Source organism: Asparagus officinalis, chromosome 1 (assembly GCF_001876935.1).
Source record: "Asparagus officinalis chromosome 1, Aspof.V1, whole genome shotgun sequence".
NCBI lineage: Eukaryota > Viridiplantae > Streptophyta > Magnoliopsida > Asparagales > Asparagaceae > Asparagus > Asparagus officinalis.
In genome coordinates this window covers 122,179,293-122,199,508 of record NC_033794.1, presented here as the reverse complement: position 1 = coordinate 122,199,508, position 20,216 = coordinate 122,179,293, and the positions used below count along the sequence as shown (strand labels likewise).

The following is a 20,216-nucleotide window of genomic DNA, read 5'->3' as shown; positions in this document are numbered from 1 at the left end:
ATGTGACTGAGGGTGTGTCTGTATCATTTTTCTTATAAAGGAGGCCATAGGTGTAGATTATTCCCGTACGCAAGCTTCCAGATTCTAACGCAGCCGATGTGGGATTAATCCAAATCCTAGCACGTCTCTCCTAATATCGTAACTAGTTTTAGATAAAGAGTCCCAACACCAAATGCATAGTCATCCAAATCTCATAAGTTTGGCATTTGAGTTATCATACAATAGAATTATTGCATGTTAATAAATGGATTGAATAGACTCATTTCTAGTATTTTTCAATCAATTAATGAAACAACAATAATACTTTCAAAACGCAATGGAATTATTGCATAATAAAACTGTAAATTTATTACGCAAAAACACCAGCTAACACTTTCAAACGCAAAGCCTGTTAATGGTAAATGAATAATTTAACTGAGGGAAAATTGTTAGACCTTCAAGATGTATCATCATCGAACATAGATTTAGATAATAAAGATCATTTTGTACTTCACACATATATAGTGAATTATCACGAAATATTACAGCAATACTCAAATTTTTAAAGAAAACTAAGGGATGATATTTGTATCCCAATATTCTCTCTGATAAATTACGAATCATTTTCATTGTGTGAACTTAGAGTCTTAACAATTCTCTTCTTAGATCCACTTCGGCTATGCTTCCTCAAAAATTTTCATCTGGATTGCTGTAGTACAACTATACCACTAATAATCTCCAATTGTGGTGGGGATTAATAATACATTTTTGTTATAGCCGTTTTAGTGATGGAAAACAATCTCTAATCAATAACAGACAAATGTCCCACATTATGCATAAAAAAGTCAGCATCTCAAGATAATCAGAGGCTCAATTCGATCGACTCGACAGACCGACATCTTGCAAGAACAACTCGAAAGGCGTCACATGTCGACGACCCGAAAGGTGTTACGTGTCGTCCTCTGACTGAGTCGACTCATGTTTACTGGACACACACACAGTAGGCTACATTTGCAAATACCAAGTTAAGTTATTTTCATAGAACATCATGACTCGTGATGTTAGCAGCTTTCTCACTCTTGACAAGAATTCCTACTGGACACACACACACACAGTAGGCTGCATTTGCATTAAACACATGAAGGCACTAACATAAATTGGTCTTATAAGAAAAACCAGATAACATAATATGTCTTGGTCCATCCAAAATATTTATATAATAACATATGGACACTATATATATATAGACGAACCAAAGTTTTAGTACAACACCAATGGAAAGATTACCATCTAAGCTGCCTTCGCAAATCCAACTCTCAGCTTTCCATAGTCGAACTCAGTGTGATAAACTCCCATGAAGACATCGCCTAATATCCTGTAAAAACTCCAAAACGTATTATAATCTTATCTACTATATCCAAGCAATATGAGAGAAAATTCTAGCAAAATCAATTTCCATACCAGAGAGGACCACGTGGAGGCGGAACATCCAAGGCCGTGAATCCACTCATGCATTGTGATTCACCCCCAACTCCGATTTTAAGGACATACTGTGCACGATGATCAAAGACCAAGAAATAGAAAATTAATGAGAAGTGAAACGAGGATATCTTTTTTATTTCCCCATCGAAGATGAATGTTATACGTACATCCTCATATTTTCATTTCTTGCAAGCACTTTTAGGTTTGGATCTCCGTGTAAAGAATCATTCTAGTATAGGAGAATGAAGACCGGGATAAACTTTTTATTGATTCTGGTAGCATGAATTGAGTAAGTTAAGAGTACTATCAGTTTTATAGAATAATGTTTTATTCAATCAGATGTTTACTCAGGGAGTAGGAGATATTGTCGTGTTAGGTTTGGGTATAACTGGGCATTCTTATGGATACGTGAACAAAAGAGATGTATGGATGAAAACGATGAACAGCGGTAACTTAGTATATATGTCCTCCCTCCCTCCTTCCTCCCTCTGCTTCTTTCGCTTTCTCTTACTCCACTTTTCTATTCTCCTCGTCTACTCTGTTCCATTACACCCATCTCTCTTCCTCCTCTTCATACTCTACCCTACAGTCATTTACTTACTGATTTCTTGCTTCCCTATTCTTATTCCGGTCTTCGACATCTTATTTATGTAAATTATGCTCGGTGTGTAAGCATGATTTGCAATTTCCCTATTACACCAAGTAAAAGCCAAAGGTAATTACCATGATTGAGAGAGGTTTTAGGGAATAAGCACAGCAATTATGCACTTGTAGCTGACAGACATATATACTAAATAGAATTTGGCGGCACTGCTACAGGAGAAACAAGAAATTATGAAATTATATAAAGTTGAAAGTTCATATGTGTGCTTGCTATGTTATTTGTCAACACCGTATGCCACAATTACCTATTTGCTATTCTTGAAAAACTATGCAGCAAGTTCTAAATTGTATCTAGAGAATGCTAGAAAGTGATGTGTACACTAGAAGTGGAAAGATAGAGGTTTCAGTGAAGTTCACCTGCTCTGGTGTCAGGTCAAATGTTCTGCCACCAATAGTGAAAGAAACAGTCGGCATCCTCGAAAGATTATTGCAGTCAATACCTGATTCTCCCATGGCACTAGGCAATTTCTCGCATAGCTACAATTGCAATAGAAAACATGAGAAAGGATAAATCTGCATGATTTGTTACTGCAAACATCTGCAAGTAACTTATACCTCATTTGCATAGTTAAGTATAACATTCTGTGTTTTGTTCTGGACAAGCTGATTCTGGATCCATATAACTCCCATTTCACAAGATGAGCACATAGCGCCGCTCTGGCCAATAGGTGATTTCTCTCCATTTGTCATTTAACGGAGCTCTCAAATGTCAATACTGTGTGCACAGTGAAACATAAGAATATAAACAGTTACTTGCAAAACATGATAGCTAAAATATATGTGAGGTAAATTTCGGGATACAATATTAATATTAATGTTTACAACAAGAAAGAAAAAGTCTAACCTAACTCCTCGAGTTCCATCGAAAGCACAAAGACCAATCTTGGAACAAACCTTTTCTGGTTGTTCCTACAAAATAAACATAGAATCAATAAAAGTACATTTAGCATGCCTAAGGATATCTAGAAGATAAAGTAGGAAAATATACAGAGCAAGACCACAAGGGTTCCTGACCTTTTCCACCAACATGGTAAGAATCTTTTCTCCGTATTGTTCAATTACAGACTTGCACTCTTGGCTAACAACACCAGAAGCTCCAATTTTTTGATTGATTTCTGTTATGACAGGCTGTACAAGAGATGGTGAACTATCAAAACACTAAAATACTAGCCATGTCAACAGAATCTGACATATCAGGTAAAATTACGTCTCAAAAGAACTGAATAGTAAGAAACCGTGCTTACAAGATAAGATGGCATTGAGAAAATTGATCTGTTTCTTTTTCTTACAACAAGATTCTTCATGCACTTATATACATAATTCAGACATGATCACATAATAGCCATGCAGTATTCAACAAACAAGGAGGTCTACATTTTCTGCACTTAGAAAGCAAGCCCTTTAAAATTGAACAAAATTTAGCATAACAATTACTACAAAAATGGTTTTTTGTGATTATTTTGTAATATAAGTCTGGTGAAATCCAATTTCGATATGGTAGATAAAATACTATTTAGTACATATGACATACATATCATCCATTTCCAACAATTTTTCTCTTTTTCATAACGAATTATCTATTTGTGGAAAACAGTTTCTTATCTTCCTTTTCTATACCTGACTCAATTAGGTAACAGTAAAATATAAAGGAAACGGGCGGATCCAGAACATGGTTCAAATGGAGTTTGATCAGCAGGGAATTTTTTGACATCTGAATATGTTATAGCCTATAGCTAACAAATTATTGCAGCCCTCAATATTAATAAAAGCTTAATTTCCACCTTAGCCTTTATGTTTCCATCTAGGGAGACTTGGAGGTTTTATAGCTCAACTATATGGACAAGAAGGTAGTTTCAGTAAACATGAGCTGACCTTTATGGTTCACAACAAGCTCCTATATTAACCACATTACCTAATGAAGAAAGTGGAAGAAAATACTTGGCAAAATTATAAAAGACATCACCCCTGAAGGCTTTTTTAGCCGTCATATAACTAACATGCTAGCATTCCATAGGGAAGTCACCTTTGGGGAAAGAAACTGTAAATGGAAACTGTAATTAAATCTTGTCATATACTAAATTTAAGAAAGATAACATGGCGCAGAACTAACGAGTTGAGATTTAATCAGTTCCGAGATGCTAAGATTCTATTTTGGTTAGGCCCTAACAACGAGTTGCTCAGCATGGTTTAAAGGATCATTGTTTACACAAAATAAAGTGCTCAAAAATAATCTGTAGAGAAGCAGCAGCAAATCACAAGGTGTCAACCACTGAGAGCCAGGAATGGATCGATGAGGCAGATTTATCAGCAATGCGTAAGGAGTGTAACCTGAATTCTGGAGCTGTGGAGCTGTGGTGTATAAAATTGTTAATAGGATTTTATTTGGGGTAAAACAGTCTTTCTTTGGTTAATTAGTTTTTTTATCATGGATGATGTAGGCTGAACTATGGGACAATTTTTCCATTACATCCTTCCTACTATAACTCTGAGAGTATGGAGGTTAATTTTGCTAACAGTAACCTAAAATCAGCAGCAACACAACATGCTGGCGCTACATGTTCTAAACATTACACGTTGAATAAAGAGTATTATTTGAATATTATTCCCTATAGCAAATTGATTGTCTGTCCCCTAAACTCTTGCTTCCTCCAGGAATTTTTAAAGGTCTCTTCTTGATTTCATGAGCATGGAAAGAAAATTAATAGCAGATTTCAGATTTCCGACCCAACAGTTCTTGAACTATAATTCCTTGGACAGGTATTTGTCACAAACAAAATTTGACTTTAAATTATATATATATATAAACAACTGTCATGATTTGGTGCAGAAATGTTGCTAAAACAAGCAATTTGGTGTGGAAACGTTGCTAAATCAAATCTCGCATCTAATTGAGTATTCCAGTGGGCATAGGCCCACATCAGGCTCCACGAAAGATATAAATCGGCTAATAAGTTTGAATCCACGACTCCAATAGGGATTTCTTAATTTGAACCATTGTGGGTTCATGCCTATTAACTAGGGATTCTTCCCATATATGCCTAGAACAAATGTCATTATAGAAATGCAAGTTTTCAGTGGCAACGAAGGAAAATAAAACTACAGCAGCCAGTGTAGTGAAGTTCAAAGTGTGGATGCTGCAAGACGAGCCAACATAACAAGATGGCCTGCAAACTAGAAGGGCCAGTAGGCTGACAAGTTGAATGCAAACAACCAAGTAAAACAAACCATGCAATAGTGTAGAAACAAAATAAAAGCTAATGGTAAAGTATAGAGTAAAAAGTAAAGAGCAAAAAAAGTGGAAGTCGGTATTAATTCTTGCAAGAAGCGCTGGTGTAAAATTGAGGGGAAAAAAGAAGAAGTGTAGGTGTCATAAATGAATGAAGGTCTGGTTTTTATACATACTGTTGGGCCAGCAATCAATGAAGTTCCAGAATCAGCAATCGCTGCACAACCTCCAGAACAGAATCCTGAAAATTACAATCTTTATAGTCAGGATATCTAGCAGAAGCATTACTTGCACCTGCATGATTACTAGTACTTCAGGGATACATATTGGAGAGTTGCAATATTTACCAGTCTTCTTTCCTGCTATTAGCACCTCTCCCATATTGAACTGTAAAGATATCAGACATAAGCGGTTAATGAGAGAGAAATAAGATCATGTGCCATCAGAAAAAGATGTCCTAGTAATTACCTGCCAGTAACCTTTCTGAGTTACAGGAACATATGTGCGCTCGCCCTTAAAATGATTTGGGTCAGACCCGCCAAATACTAGTTCACCTCCCTGTACTTCTCCATTTTTCCGGTTCAACCAGAAGGAGAAAACAGGATCCCGAATGAGTTTTTGGCCAACCATGTTATACCTGTTTCAAATGGCAATCGTGACAATCCTTTTACACCAAACAATACAATATATAGCTAAATCTGAAACTTTATCTTAGGTGCAGTATGCAAAGGCTTCTGTTTGGATACAAATCTGGCCTAGAAGTTCTATTTGATAGTCATATATCTATTTATTAAACTCGAAAAATCTTCACTCTTAAGCTTCTTGATGGACTCTCATAAGTTGCATGAACTGGTGACAGCTACGGTATATTTTTATCTTCTTATACTACATGGTACTCATAAAAAAGTTCTCAATTTCAGAATTACTACATCTAGGATAGTTGAGAGACTTCCTAAATTTGACCATGTACAAACTCTGACAACATAGACATTCTTCATAAATGAAAAAAAATTAGTAAAAACTACAACTATTTGAGGTTTTTCATCATAACAGGATAAGAATATATCTACTCTCCACAATTCTAGAGCCTAGTGCCTCAACTAATTTGACCTAAATGGAATTTCATAAAGATCGTGATTCAAAGATGGAATAAATTGTGCAGGTTAAGATTGCATTTGCCTCTTATGTATTATAGTTGATATCGTTATTGATATGTTAAAACTGTCCATATATGTGACATATTTATTTTTTTTTATCTCTGATTGGCCTCTCAATGTTCATGCATTTCATTAGTTGTTGTTTTTTTAATACATTGAATTGTTTCCCATCCTTTTCAACATTGCACGTTTTGACACGGACGAAAACTTTCGCCTTCAGTTAGGGCCTGAAATCTTAAATCTGTGTCAAGCTGCAGCTGCCTAACTGAAAGTTTTTCCAGAACCGGTCTTTTACATGCTGATGAGACAGTCTTCACTCGTAGTTGTCATTTTGTTTACTTTACATGATTAGTACTTTTCAAGAAAAAGTTCATTCCCTTTTGCGTCTCTTAAATATGTTGCTTAAATCATTATTAAACTGCCATCTGATAGAAATTTTTATGGATTAATCTTGTATGCCCACGGTATGGATACTTTTTTATCACTAGATAACTACCTTGTGTGTGTGTGAGTTTGTGTATGATTTAGTTTGTTTGTTTGTTTGAACAATTGCCTCTGCTGTTTGATCCATTGGCATTTATTTTTAATCAAATTGAGCATGCTACTGCACAAAGGAAAACGGGCACACAGTAGTTATAAGAATTATCCATAATCAAGATAAAGATTATACCAAACAGGCACCACATCATCAACAGATATTTCTTTGAATCCAAGACCGAGAATGCCATCGAATTTTGCCATCAAGAAAGTGAGACCTGGCTCCCTTGTGGCTTCAATGAAAACCTGAAAAGATAATCCTATATGAGTAACAAACTCAAAGGAATTATATATAACGAAAAAAAAACATTCTTCTTAAGTCCCAAACCTGATCCTTGACAACCAGATCACCAACTTTAACATGATCCTGACTAAGGAAACCTGAGATTGCTCCAGTTCCATATTGGATTGCAGCAGATTTACCTGTTCAAACAAGACGATGCAAAAAGAAACTTTACAACTAAACCACAAACAGGTTTTTGAAAGTATCATTTGTCACTAGAAAACATAGAAATAGTAAATAAAATGTTTGGTTCACGGGGATAAGAATCCATTGGAAGAAGATATCAGGTAGAAAACAAAGGTCAGTGTTAAAAAACATAACACTAGTCCAACAACATGAAAAGGAGACGGAAAGAGTCCAAATGTTGTTATTATTAAAAAAGTTTTGGTTTTGTAGCCTCTAAAATCTACGGCATGAATATTAGAAACATCCTTATATAACATCCATGACACCCCTTACCTTACTTTCTTTAGACGCAATAAAGGTCCAGCTCTCACCCCTTATAGAGAGGACATTCCTTCTTTTGATACCCATTTCCTTGAACCTGAAAAATCCCTCCTTTTGACCCTTTGTCATATCCATCTCACCAACTTAGTTTGCCTTCTTGGTGTACATAAGGATAACTTATATCTTAGTGAACTATAGGTTTATAGTCTATATAGCAGTCTAAAACTATATAGTCTTGACATCTGGAGTTAGCTACTTAAGGAACCTTCAAGCCTCATAAAATGTCAACACTTTTGTTTCGCCAAAATTATTAGAGCAAAGGTTCTAGACTTCTTTCCTTGTTCTTGGATTGAAGCTCAGTTATCAGCTCAGATTTGAGCCAGGAAGATTGAGGGTTGCCTCTCAAATCTGAAGTCTCAACTCCGCAAGTTCAGATTTTTCAAGCTCTAAAAGTTTAGCGCTTTGGAAGTTCTTCATGTCTATCAGTACTTGATATTTGGGTTTATTTATGTGTGAATATGTCCTCTTATTCTCTTAAGCAAACAAGCTTCTCTAATTTCTTTTTTTCTCATTTGACTGAAATCGATGCGACAAATCAGAATATGGAAGAAAATCTAGAGAATGGTGAAGTAATCTCCACATAATGTTTGTTGTTCTTGATCTCTTCAATCATGAGACAGCACGAATTATATAATCATCAGATTTTTCAGATGCAAAGGAAGTTGCTAATGTGATGAAGCAGAACATGATCTTGATCATTGTCTCCCAATAGGTAGAGGATGATATCCAAATGCAGTTAGGACTTAGGAACTTCCTTCCCTTGTCATATGGCTTCATCTTAAGAATCTCAATGAACAAACCACTCATACCCAGGAGTGCATTTTTGAATCAAGAGATCAAAATTCTAGTCGAGATATATCAATCAGATTCATGTGTTACATATCAATTATTATTCCAAATATATCTGAATATAATGTGACGGCAATCTGAAGTTGTTCATATTTTTAGGATAAACAATATGATGCAAACAATAATCAACAAAAACATAAATTTTCTTATTTGAAATAACTTGAAATATGTTTCTTCTGACAAAAGGATTTTTTTTTCTCTTTACGACTCTCTTCCCAAAAACTCATGATCATACAACCTGAGCGAAATGGAGTTGTGCAGAGATTACATATGCTCAAAACTGACCTAGAACTGAAACCTATGCATCAAAATACTTTGACCGAAGCTGTTATAACCTATAACCTTGACATACCATTTAGTCAAAATCCATCAAGTGATCATTCTAGACCCAGTTATCCGCACCTCCAGATTTTGGATGTGAGTTTTTTCTTATAACATGCTTCTTCGACCAAACACAAAATAACTATCTTATTCTGAACCTTATTCAGAATAAGTTCAGAATAAGATAGTCATTTTGAACCTTATTCAGAGAATTCATCTGAATAGTTTTCCTTCCGAGGAAGATTCTCCCTCTCCTCCAATCAACAGTGACCAACTTAATCAATGCTGACCTCCTATCAAACTAAAAATCTAAAAGTTTCTTGCAAAAGTAGTCCAGTTAAAAAATTGAGTACTTGATGCATAGGCAATCCTTTCCATATTCTTATATTTCTCAATTATGATTTCTTTTCAGAGGACAGGTTTAACTGAGCATTCTTTTTATAGTTATCATGATGGCTCAAACTGTAGATTTTTTTATGTGTCAGACACTCGGATGCTTGACGATCAAGGACAATCCAACAACATTTTTACTAATAAACCTAGCATAGTATCCCAAATTTGTTGCCAGCTTAGAGCTTTTGCATGCAACAACTGACACTAGACACAGTAGTGCAGGGGCAAAGACTTTTAACATAGTATCATAGCAACCAAGGTTTGATTTAGCCCATAAAAGAGCCTCCAATCTCAGGGAGCATGTTAGAGTATAAAATTATATTCACACCCTTTCCACAAATTCGGCGTTTTGGTGTGGTGGCAGGGGTATTTGATAGTAACTATAAAAATGCTAACTGTACTACATAAAGTTCAGTGTTTTTGGTGTGGTGACAGGGGCATTTGGTAGTAACTACCAAAATGCTAACTGTAGTACATAAAGTTCAGTGTTTCATCACAAACTAGATAGATTGCCATCTCATTTGTCAACTCTGACGTAAAATGTTTCCATCACAGTGCATTCGGTCTCCAAAAAACAGATTTTTAACAGACATAACAAAAAGTTTTATATCTAACTTTTAAGTAAACTAGCAAATGCTGATCCACTACGATTGAAGGGTGTCAGATGAATTTATGTGTTGTGTAAGGTGTTTGTGGGAAAAATTGCAAGAAAATTAAGAAATCAATTAGTATTAATCTCCCTAACTGACTTAGGAAAATAATGAATACAATCTCTCAAAGTAATCTCTCTTTAACTGACTTAGAAAAAGAAATTGCAATTTTCTTATCGGTTTTCCCGATTTACAAAAGAGAGAATAATCGACGAAGATCCTTCCATTTGTTTAATACTGAGTTCTTCTTAGTGGCGGTGGGAGTTTGAGTCTTATATCCCATTGACGATCCGAACACTTCGCTTCTGTCTTTACGTCAGGAAGAACTTGTTAAACAAGTTTTGAACTCTAGCCAAGTTAGGAACTTTAAAAAAAGTTGAACTCTGGCCGAGTTAGGAACTCTTAAAAAGAGTTAATTTCGACAAAGGAGATTAATCCCTTAAGCCAAAAAGAATTGATCTCTTGATCTTTAAAATTCAATATAGAATTCAAGAGCCAATTCCAACCCCTCAAACTTGTAGCCCTTTTTTTAGCTGTAAAACCAGGTATTTATAGGGTTTAAGGGGTGTAACTGATCCCTTAATTTGTTTCATAATTGGAGCTTAATCACCCCATTAAGTGAAAAACGGTTTTGAACCGTTCAAATTGCAATTAAAACAGTCAAACGAGAGAATCGCGTTCTAGAGCGACCCTCACATTTAGCCTATGAAACGCGAGGGTGAGCTTCGCGTTTTGTAATGAGAACGCAGAGGTGACCCTCGTGTTTTGGAGTTGGAACGCGAGGGTGGATCCTCGTGTTTTGGAGTTGGAACGTGGGGGTAGACCCTCGCGTTTTAGAGCTGGAACGCAGGGGTGGACCCTCGCATTTTGCTTTGAAGAGATCGTTAATTATAATCTCTTTTTTAAGTTCTGTAAAGATCGTCATTTTGTAATCTTTGCATTTGGTTTTTTAAAGTATAGGAGTCGTCAAATTGTAACTCTCGTCTGTTGTCGTGAAAATCGTCAGATTATAACTTTTATTATCAGCGCTTTGTGAGGATCAACTATCTGCAGTAATTTTTTGACAGCCTACATAAAGACTATTTAATATTTGTAGAGTCACTTTAATTGAATAATTTGGAGAGCAACATGAAACTGTATAATCGTTATGTCTATTGATAGTGTTTACAAAGAATTTGTTCACACAAATAAGTAAACCCTTATTACACCGAAAAAATGATGACCTATTCTAGGGTATCCTTGTCTCTCAGAGTAGGGAGATTAGTCACAAGGTTTTTCATGTCCCTGTAAGTAGTGCCATAAACTCCTATTTTTGGTTTCTTCTGATCTCATTTCTAAGGAGTATAAACCATTTCCAGATAAGAAATGTAGTAAATATAACCTTGAATACCAACTCCTAGGACAAAACCAAAGCAAAAAGGTCTTATTTTGGCTTATTTGGATTTAAAGTTAACTGTATACAGATTAGTAGAAGCTTTGAAAAGCTACATAGATTATGTTGGAACCTAAGTTACATAAAAGCGGTTACGGGTGGGTACTGGTAATGGTACAAGACATGGCATATTTATAAAAGATCTATGTATATGTATATAGTATATACATGTTTATTAAAATTTAATACTTTATTAATTTACATGAGATCAATACGCATCACATGTTACGAGAATTAAAGTTCCTAGAACATTTTTATGTTTTTATTTATGTAGATTATAAATTGGAAAACAGCTCATTTTTGAACAAGATACCCAAATGGCCCATTAAGATCATAGTTCTTAACTAGGTATAGGTTCAAACAAACTTGACCAGCGTTCAACGATTTTCAAGAAGTAAATGTGAAGTATAGAATATACATCCAAAAAGTTTATGGTGAGTGCTTTAAATTAAAACATGTACTATGTAATTGAGTACGCTCCCAAATAAACGCATGCATATATTCAAGAAGTGTCCAAGAAGTTTGGGTGCGTGTACAGTTACAGGTATGTGTTAGGACGGGTACGGCTTTAGATAGAAGTACCCAGGTAACATATTGGAAGCATCTAAACGTTACATACCAAACAAGTTAGCATTTTTTAGAACCACAAATTCATAATTTGGATTTTAATATGTAGTATAAGATGACTGGATCTTAAGACTCTAAGATGTAAATTTTTAACTTTTTTTCCTTCAAAGATTTTCTTCTTTTGCGCTGAGATCAAACCTTTCCCCAGAAAAACATTCTGTCTATTTGTTCAACTTAGTATATCGATAGGAGTTCAAACCTACACCCAATCCAGTAATGTAAACAGATTTATTATTTAACTCTATCCGATGAAATAATCAAAAATATTTGTGGCAATTTTTTTTAACTACTAATTAATGAAGGCATTCACTTTAAGTACCTATGCTTCCCTTGCAACAAGAACCATGGTACTTGAAATGGAGAATTGCATAAAGACCATCGTCAAAGTGGAAAATTAAGTTACTATATGCTATAATAAGTCTTTCTTATTGATATAATTTATATAACTTATGATGTGAAAGATATAATTTATATAACTTATGATGTGAAAGTGGAAGAAAAAAAATCTTTGTGTATAGCTTATAATTTAAAAATCAAAACGACATTTCGTACTAATTTTGACTCCACAAAAACCATACTTCTCCTCAAAACTTATTGATCTGACTCCATCATAAGTGGGACCACCATTCAATACCATGTTACTCTTCAAGGAATCTCTTGATTATAACGCATCAGTTCAAAAATTATCAAGAATTAAAGGATTCTGTCATCTGTCTTTCATTGGCATAAGGTCACTTTTGGCTTTATACCCACCTTTACGTCTTTACCAAACTGAAGTAATTGCACAAAAAATTTGAGCCTTAATACCTAACCTTAATTTTAGCATATCTAACAACCATGGGGGAAAAACCCACTATATTGATTCTTAAAACTTATTGATATGACTGGTAAGCGGGACCACTATCCAATACTATGTTGCTATTTGAAAGAATTTCCTGATTATGACGGTTGAAAGTTATCCACTATTAAAAAAATGATATTAATCTTTAAGGTACTTTTTGGTAAAGGGTTAAGTGAGGGGTTAAGAAGACTTAACGCCTTCTTAACCCGCCAAACACAAAAAATCTATACAAGGGTTAAAGTGAGTTAACCCTCCATAAATTGTCAAACATAAAAAATATAGAAGGGTTAAGCTAACCCCTCTAGAGGGATTAAAATGAGTTAACCTTTCAAAATGACGGGTTTACTAATACTCCTTTTTAGAAGGATTAAGAGGTAATCCTTCTAATTATAAAAAAATAGTCAAAATCATTGTTATTCCCAAACACTAAAACTGAGGACAGTGGCTAAAATAAAACTTATTTAACGGGTTAATAATTTAGTCCTTCAGATTATCGAATGGACTAAGTATATTAACCCTTTTCTTTAACCCCACTTCCTTAACCCTTTGCCAAACGGGACCTAAGGGTATAAAATCATTTTTGGGTTTAATCCACCTTTTCACCTTCACCAAAATGTACTAATTGCAAAATTACAATCCTTAATATCTTTAACCTTAACTGTAGCAAGTTTAGCAATTTTAAAAAGTAACACAATCATAGCTGAATATCACTCACCAGTAACCAAGCAAGCAAAAAAATCAAATTCAGATCAAAAATCCTAATTTAACCTCCAAACCCTAGAATCCAACATCATAATAATAATAATAGCCCAAATCGAAAAGACGAACCGTTCTCCTTATACGTGCTCGATTTGCTCGAACTATACTTCGAATGCAAATAACAAGCAAGCTGCAATCAAGACAACAGAAACCCAATCAAGCACCAACCAAAACCCTAACCCTAACCCTAACCCAACAATGCACTCACCGAGAAGTAGCACTTCGACGACGGAACCCAAAGATTCGAGCTTCCAGTATCAAAAATCACAGTAAACAGCTGCGGCGGCGACCCGACCCCGATCTCCCCAAAGTACTGCGCGTTCATGTAGTTCTTCAGCGAGATGATGTCCTCATCAGAACCCACATTCTCAAAACCCGACCCCAGTCCGTATTTCTTCGGACTCAGGGGCTGGATCGATCGAGTGAGCTGCTTCTTCTTCAGCCCGACGCGGATCAGGCCGGGGGCAGAGGCTTGGACTTGAAGGGAGAGGAGAATGGGGAGCGAGAGGAGGATGAGGGTCGAGAGAGATCTCATTAAAGCTGCCATTTTTGAAAATTTTTGGTGGGTTTTGAGGGTTTCGAGGTGGCGGTTATATAAAGAGGAGAGTGGGGGCAGGCATGAGATACTTGTTTATAGGATGCGTACAAGGGTTATTTTCTTCGGTTGAAGGGGTTTAAAATGTGGAGTGTACGTCAGAATTTTGTTTTTAAGGCATTTATTAGCTGGGCAGGAGAGCATATATTGGCTTTTTTTGGTAAGGAATTTCTTTGGCTTTTCAGCCAGTGTTTGGCATGGAACAGCATACAGGTTGATGTGCATGGGCATTCTAAATCGGGGCCCACGTGGGGCCATACACACATGCGCTATGGTTATAAGTGGGGATGGGCGTGGGTCGGGCCTGTTTAGGCTCACGATCGGGCCCATCGGATTCAAGGCTGCGTCGGGTCCGACCCAGGCTCGCCTGAGTCAAAGTGGGTCGAGCTTATTTTTCTAATCCCAGATCTGGGATTGGACTCGGCCCGACCCACGACCCGTGTAGGAACGGGCCTAGTCGGGCTCGGTCCGGCCCACAACCCGTGGGTTTTTAACTTTTTTATTTTTAATTTATAAACTATATTAAATTTATATTTCTACCTATCAAATAAAATTTAAATTATTTTTTATTTTACTTTTTATATAAAATAATATATACATTCACACACACTGACACACATTGTACAAAGATAAAACATCACAAACACAAAGATATATATGGTTCGTACTTTGATAGAAGACCTACGTCTACGGAAAATTAATAATTTTTCTTTACTTTAAATTTAAATTACAACTATAAGAGGAAAAAAGAAAAAAAAATGTTTAACCATTAATATTCAAGGAACCGAATTCCACCAAGCTATATTTGTCAAATTCTTCAAGGAAAGGTCTTGTTTGTTGTCCTTGTGATCGTTCTTATACATCGAGCCAGTCCTTTAAGAACACACGCATCTGTGCTGCTGTAAGTTATGTTCTCCATTCAGAAAGGATTCTCTCGCCTGATGAAAAGACACTTTCTGATGTGATCGTGGAAGCAGTAGGAGTTAATATATCTCTAGCCACCATAGATAGAACAGGGTAGTTATGGGTCGGGTCGGGTCGGTGGTAGGCTGGGCCAAGGTGGGTCGAATCGATTTCTCTCATCCCGGGTCTGGAGCTGGACTCAGCCCAGCCATGACCCACGTATATCACGGGTCGAGTGGGACCCGGCCCACTGCAGGCCAGGTCGGGTCATGACCCATGCCAGGGTGGGTCGGGTTAGCCCGCGGGTCGACTCGGCCCATGCCCAACCCTAGTTATCCGTATATATCTTAAATATTTATAACAATTATTCATTTAATGGGATGTGGATATCACTTTTAACCTTGATAAGTTGTGCATGTACGTAAAATATTTGAATCTATTTTTGAGAATATGTATTGATCGGATAATTTAAATTATTTCTAGGCTGAATTATCAGGTAACTATCCATGACTTTCAAAATATCAAAAAAAAAAAAAAAAAAAAAAACCTTTGTTTATCAAAAAAAAAAAAAAAAAAAACAACCTTTTGTTTGGGATTATCAGAAACTTCATTGGCTTTAAGAATTTATAACGAAATCCCTCTACATGGTGTTTATCACAATTTTGACATAGGTGAGTAATTATGCAGAGGATATTTTTGCTAGTGAAAAATTAGAGTTCACACTTTTTATTAGGAAAAAATAAATATGTTGTTTAATTGTGAACTTTTTAACTTGTGAGTGGATGAATGATTGCAAGTAGAATCAATGGTAATATGTAAAGATTGCCTGCAAAGTCTCTGTGCATGGTAAAGAGAAGCTAAATTGAACTCAAACTGCTAAAGCTAGAATTGAACTTAGTCTTATAATAATAAGCAATAATTAAAATGATCAAAAAATAAAACATGGAAAAATATTAGTTACTTTGTAATATGAAATAAAATTGAACTCAATTTGATATTATTGAAGCTTAAATAATTTTCTTATTACTTTAATGGAGATCAACCTGGAATCATGCGGGTAAACTGCTCATCGCTCACCTTTAATCCACGCCCCGTAGGAAGGAAACAAATGTAGTAATGCTTATTATAACTTTGTTATCGGCAGCTGGCTATTGAAGTTTGTCAAATATGGCACTTATGGTCATGTGTACCAGTGGCGGATCTACAACATTTTTTGTGGTGGTTCAAAATATACACTAAATTTTTTTCTCAAATAATAGCAGGTGGGAAAAAAATGAAGGAAGGGTTATTAAAGAGAAAAACAATCATTTTTAAACAATGATTTGACTTATATATATAAGAAACAAAAATATTTATAGAAGGCCTTAAAGAGGTAGACAGAACAAATGGATAAAATGAAAGGAAAAGAAGAAGAAGAAGAAGAATAGAGGGGAGGTAAAAGGAAAGAAGCCTAAAAGAGAAATTTTCGAAGGCTGGATGGTTTGAACTCCAGACCTCTTACAAAATGTTACCAACTGCAATACCACTAGGCTATAGAGAACTTTTGTATGAGGTGGTTCAAGTGAACCACTTTGAACAAGGGTGGGTCCGCCACTGAATGCACGCAACTTATAATTTCCCAAAAAAAATATTTAATTTATACTTTTATATTCTTTGGCTTTTCTTTTGCTATACTTTTTTTTTTGCTAAAACGATCTCATAATTTTAATTTATATTTTTAGAATCTAAAATATAATGGATATGTAACTATATGGGCTCATATCCTATGTGCATGGAATATGGTATAGAACATTCTAGAAAACCAAAAAGGGAGAAATTATTTCTTTACTAAAATTTGTTTCTCAGTTCCACTTTGATTTGTTTTTCTCACTAATGTTTTCAAACTTTATTATTTTGATTATTTTTTTTAATGTTTGTTTGAATGTTCTACACCAAATTTAAAATTTTCATGTAATAATTGAATTGATAAGAAATAACTATAATCTAAAGCTAATTTAAATTTTTGCGTTATTTAGATCGGCATGAAACCAAGCTTGACTTAAGAAAGTATAATGTTGTAAAAGTGAAAAACACTTGAAAAGATAATGTTATAAAAGAATGATGAATAATTAAAGCCAATAAGACAATATGATTAATTAAAAGTGGGCTAGAATAAAACTAAAGAGAATATAAAATTTGTTGCTAATCAGTGATAGACTTTAGAAAAAAAATTATAAAATAAAGATTAATGCTAACTCTATTACACTTTTATATGATAAAAGCATCCACATAACCATATAAAAAAATTAAAAAAGTTTATGAAAATCACTTCTAAAGATTCCCGATTTTACTCAAAAAATTAAGGTATTTTTAAAAATATTAAGTAATTTAAATTTGTGTTGTGTTTATAAAAAGCATTAATGAAGATGCTTTTGTTTTAGCAGCTTGTTCTAAATGAGCCATGCATATTAGTTTTAAAGTATAATATTTTTTTATCATGTTATATGGATGTCTGCTTGGTTTGCTTATCTATCTCTTATTTCTTCAATAAGTTGATATATTATTAACATAATTTATGATGACATGCATATCTTTCATACAAATTTGAGACAGGTATAAAATGAATTTTATATTTAGTGGGGCCTTTAATAAGAATTTTAGTTGTAAAATATGTAACCTTCATATTTAAAGATTTTAAAATCTCATAGTACCATTACATGCTTATCTTTGATCGTGTTCTTAAATATTGATCTTTCGTTGGTAGTCATATCCCCAAATAAGGATACTTACAGAGTCGTGCCACTATATAGAGGGAAAAAAATCAATTTTAATTTTTTTTACTTACACTATGGTAACTAAGTATCATGTGCATATTTTTTTGTCCATTATAGTGATTTTCTCATCTTATCTAGTTTATTATATCTCACAATGTAGTTGATCAATGGCTTCACTTTAGTTTCTATTGCAAGATTATTTATATAAAATTTTATATTAAGTTTATGATTCCTTTAGTATTTTTAGAATAAAGTATGAAAATTTATAAGTACTTACTAATTTTTCTTATACTTTTTATGAATAATGTTTTTTTAATTAGGATATGATTGTTCGGTATGTTCTTCAAGAAGAACTCGGTTAGTGCTTCTTTGCTCGATATGCTTTTTATCAATGTTAATTCAGGTGATTCATGAATGTTTCTGAATTTTGAGTTTATTTCCTTTACTTCTCCACTTGAAATGAAGACAACTTAGTTCTTTTAAAGGATCTCTCTGAACTTTCTGATAGTTTCTCCATACATAACTCATTGTATTTTTTACTTTATAAATAAATATTATCAACATTAGAGATAAATGTTTATACATTATAATCAATTAATGCTAACCTATTATATCTTAACTAGTATTTAGACCCGTGCAAAGCACGGTTTCTAAAAGATTTTTTTCAAATATTGAACATGTTACCAAAATAAAGTATTCTGTTTTAGATATGAAGTATATGGGTGCTATTTGTTTTTTTTTTATTCGTTCAGATATTCGATCAAGTGTGATTCAATAGTTCATTTTGTACTAAACAAATAATTTTTAGTGTTTGGTTTAAAATGAATAGAATTTAACCAAATGTATGTTTGATTCGGTAGTTCATTAACTATTCGCTTCGATAAATTTTTAATAGAATTTAACCAAATGTATGTTCGAAAGTTCATTAATGTTCGATTCGGTAGTCCTATTAATTGAACTTATTGAAATATTACTTAAAGTTCAAGAAGTGGAGATAGTCAATTGTGTGGAAAATTGAGCAAATATTTACTAAATTATACAGAAAAAGCTATATTCCTCTTCGCGACCTGATCTTCATATCCTAATTAGGAGGGTGTGCTTATTAGTAATAAAAAAAAAGTAAGCTCAATATAAATCTATTGTACCATATGAAAAAGTCCTAGGTGTGCTTATTAGTAATAAAAAAAAAGTAAGCTCAATATAAATCTATTGTACCATATGAAAAAGTCCTAAAATCTTTGAGAGAAAGCTCAAAAAAGTAAGCTCAATATAAATCTATTGTACCATATGAAAAAGTCCTAAAATCTTTGAGAGAAAGCTCAAATGTTTTTTTGATAATTACATTCAATTATATGAGATGTTATAAAGCTAAAAGGCTGTATAATTATTCATATTTAATTTCATATAAAATGAATAATTGTATAACTAAAAATACAATTGTCTGGTCTTTTTTTTTTCATTTTTCTTACACGTAGTGAGCCTTTTGAATGTTGCTTTAACAAAATAGACAATTTTTTCGAGCATAAAACTTTGATTACAAAGATTCCTCCAAAAACTATATATACGTGGTTATGATAGTTTTATAATTATCATAACAACTCAAAATTTTGCATAAATAAAAAACACAATAAAAAATAGTAGATGAAAATTAACAAAGAAATGGGAAAAACTAAAAAACAGGTTAGTATTCCTTATACATATTTATAAGGTTAGCACTATTCTACATAAATATAAAGAACCACACTATCATCTATTTGTTTTGCTACATAATGCTAAGCTGCATGTATCTACATAGAAGCAACATTCATATATCACTATTTACCTCTTTGTTGCTACTCAAATTTATTTTAATAAGGAAAAACAAATTTATTTTAATAAGGAAAAAATGTTAATACTTGCTGAAATTAATTAGAGCATAAAGCTCAAGACAACTACCACATTAAAAAAATATTTTGTAATTCATCTTCAACCTCTTGATGCAAGTAAGAGAATAGCATGACTAATAAAAATATTTCGCTTCTACTAACATAGCAGAATAACCGTATGAAAAATGCATGATAAATTAGTAAATGTTCAGAATTTGGAAGTAAATTGGTTAATAAGAGAGACTTTTTGGGGGCAAATAGTTAGAATCGCTAAACTGCATTTTAGACGACTAACAAAAAGGAAAAAGTGCTCAAATTAACCGTTTATTACCATCTCCTCCATCCTCTTCACTTTGCTCCCTCGAAACCCAAAAAACGAAAAGATAAAAAGGGG

At 33.9% G+C, this 20,216-nt stretch overlaps 1 protein-coding gene across 1 annotated transcript; it reads right to left on the bottom strand.

Annotated features, from left to right (window-relative positions):
* LOC109829263 (aspartic proteinase oryzasin-1-like) lies at window positions 990-14,349 on the bottom strand. The gene is given in 13 exon segments (XM_020396448.1): window positions 990-1,354; window positions 1,441-1,529; window positions 2,482-2,601; window positions 2,680-2,839; window positions 2,969-3,033; window positions 3,139-3,252; window positions 5,527-5,591; window positions 5,698-5,737; window positions 5,819-5,987; window positions 7,178-7,290; window positions 7,373-7,467; window positions 13,776-13,836; window positions 13,915-14,349. Coding segments are annotated over 13 exon segments (1,515 nt in total). The 5' UTR covers window positions 14,254-14,349; the 3' UTR covers window positions 990-1,269.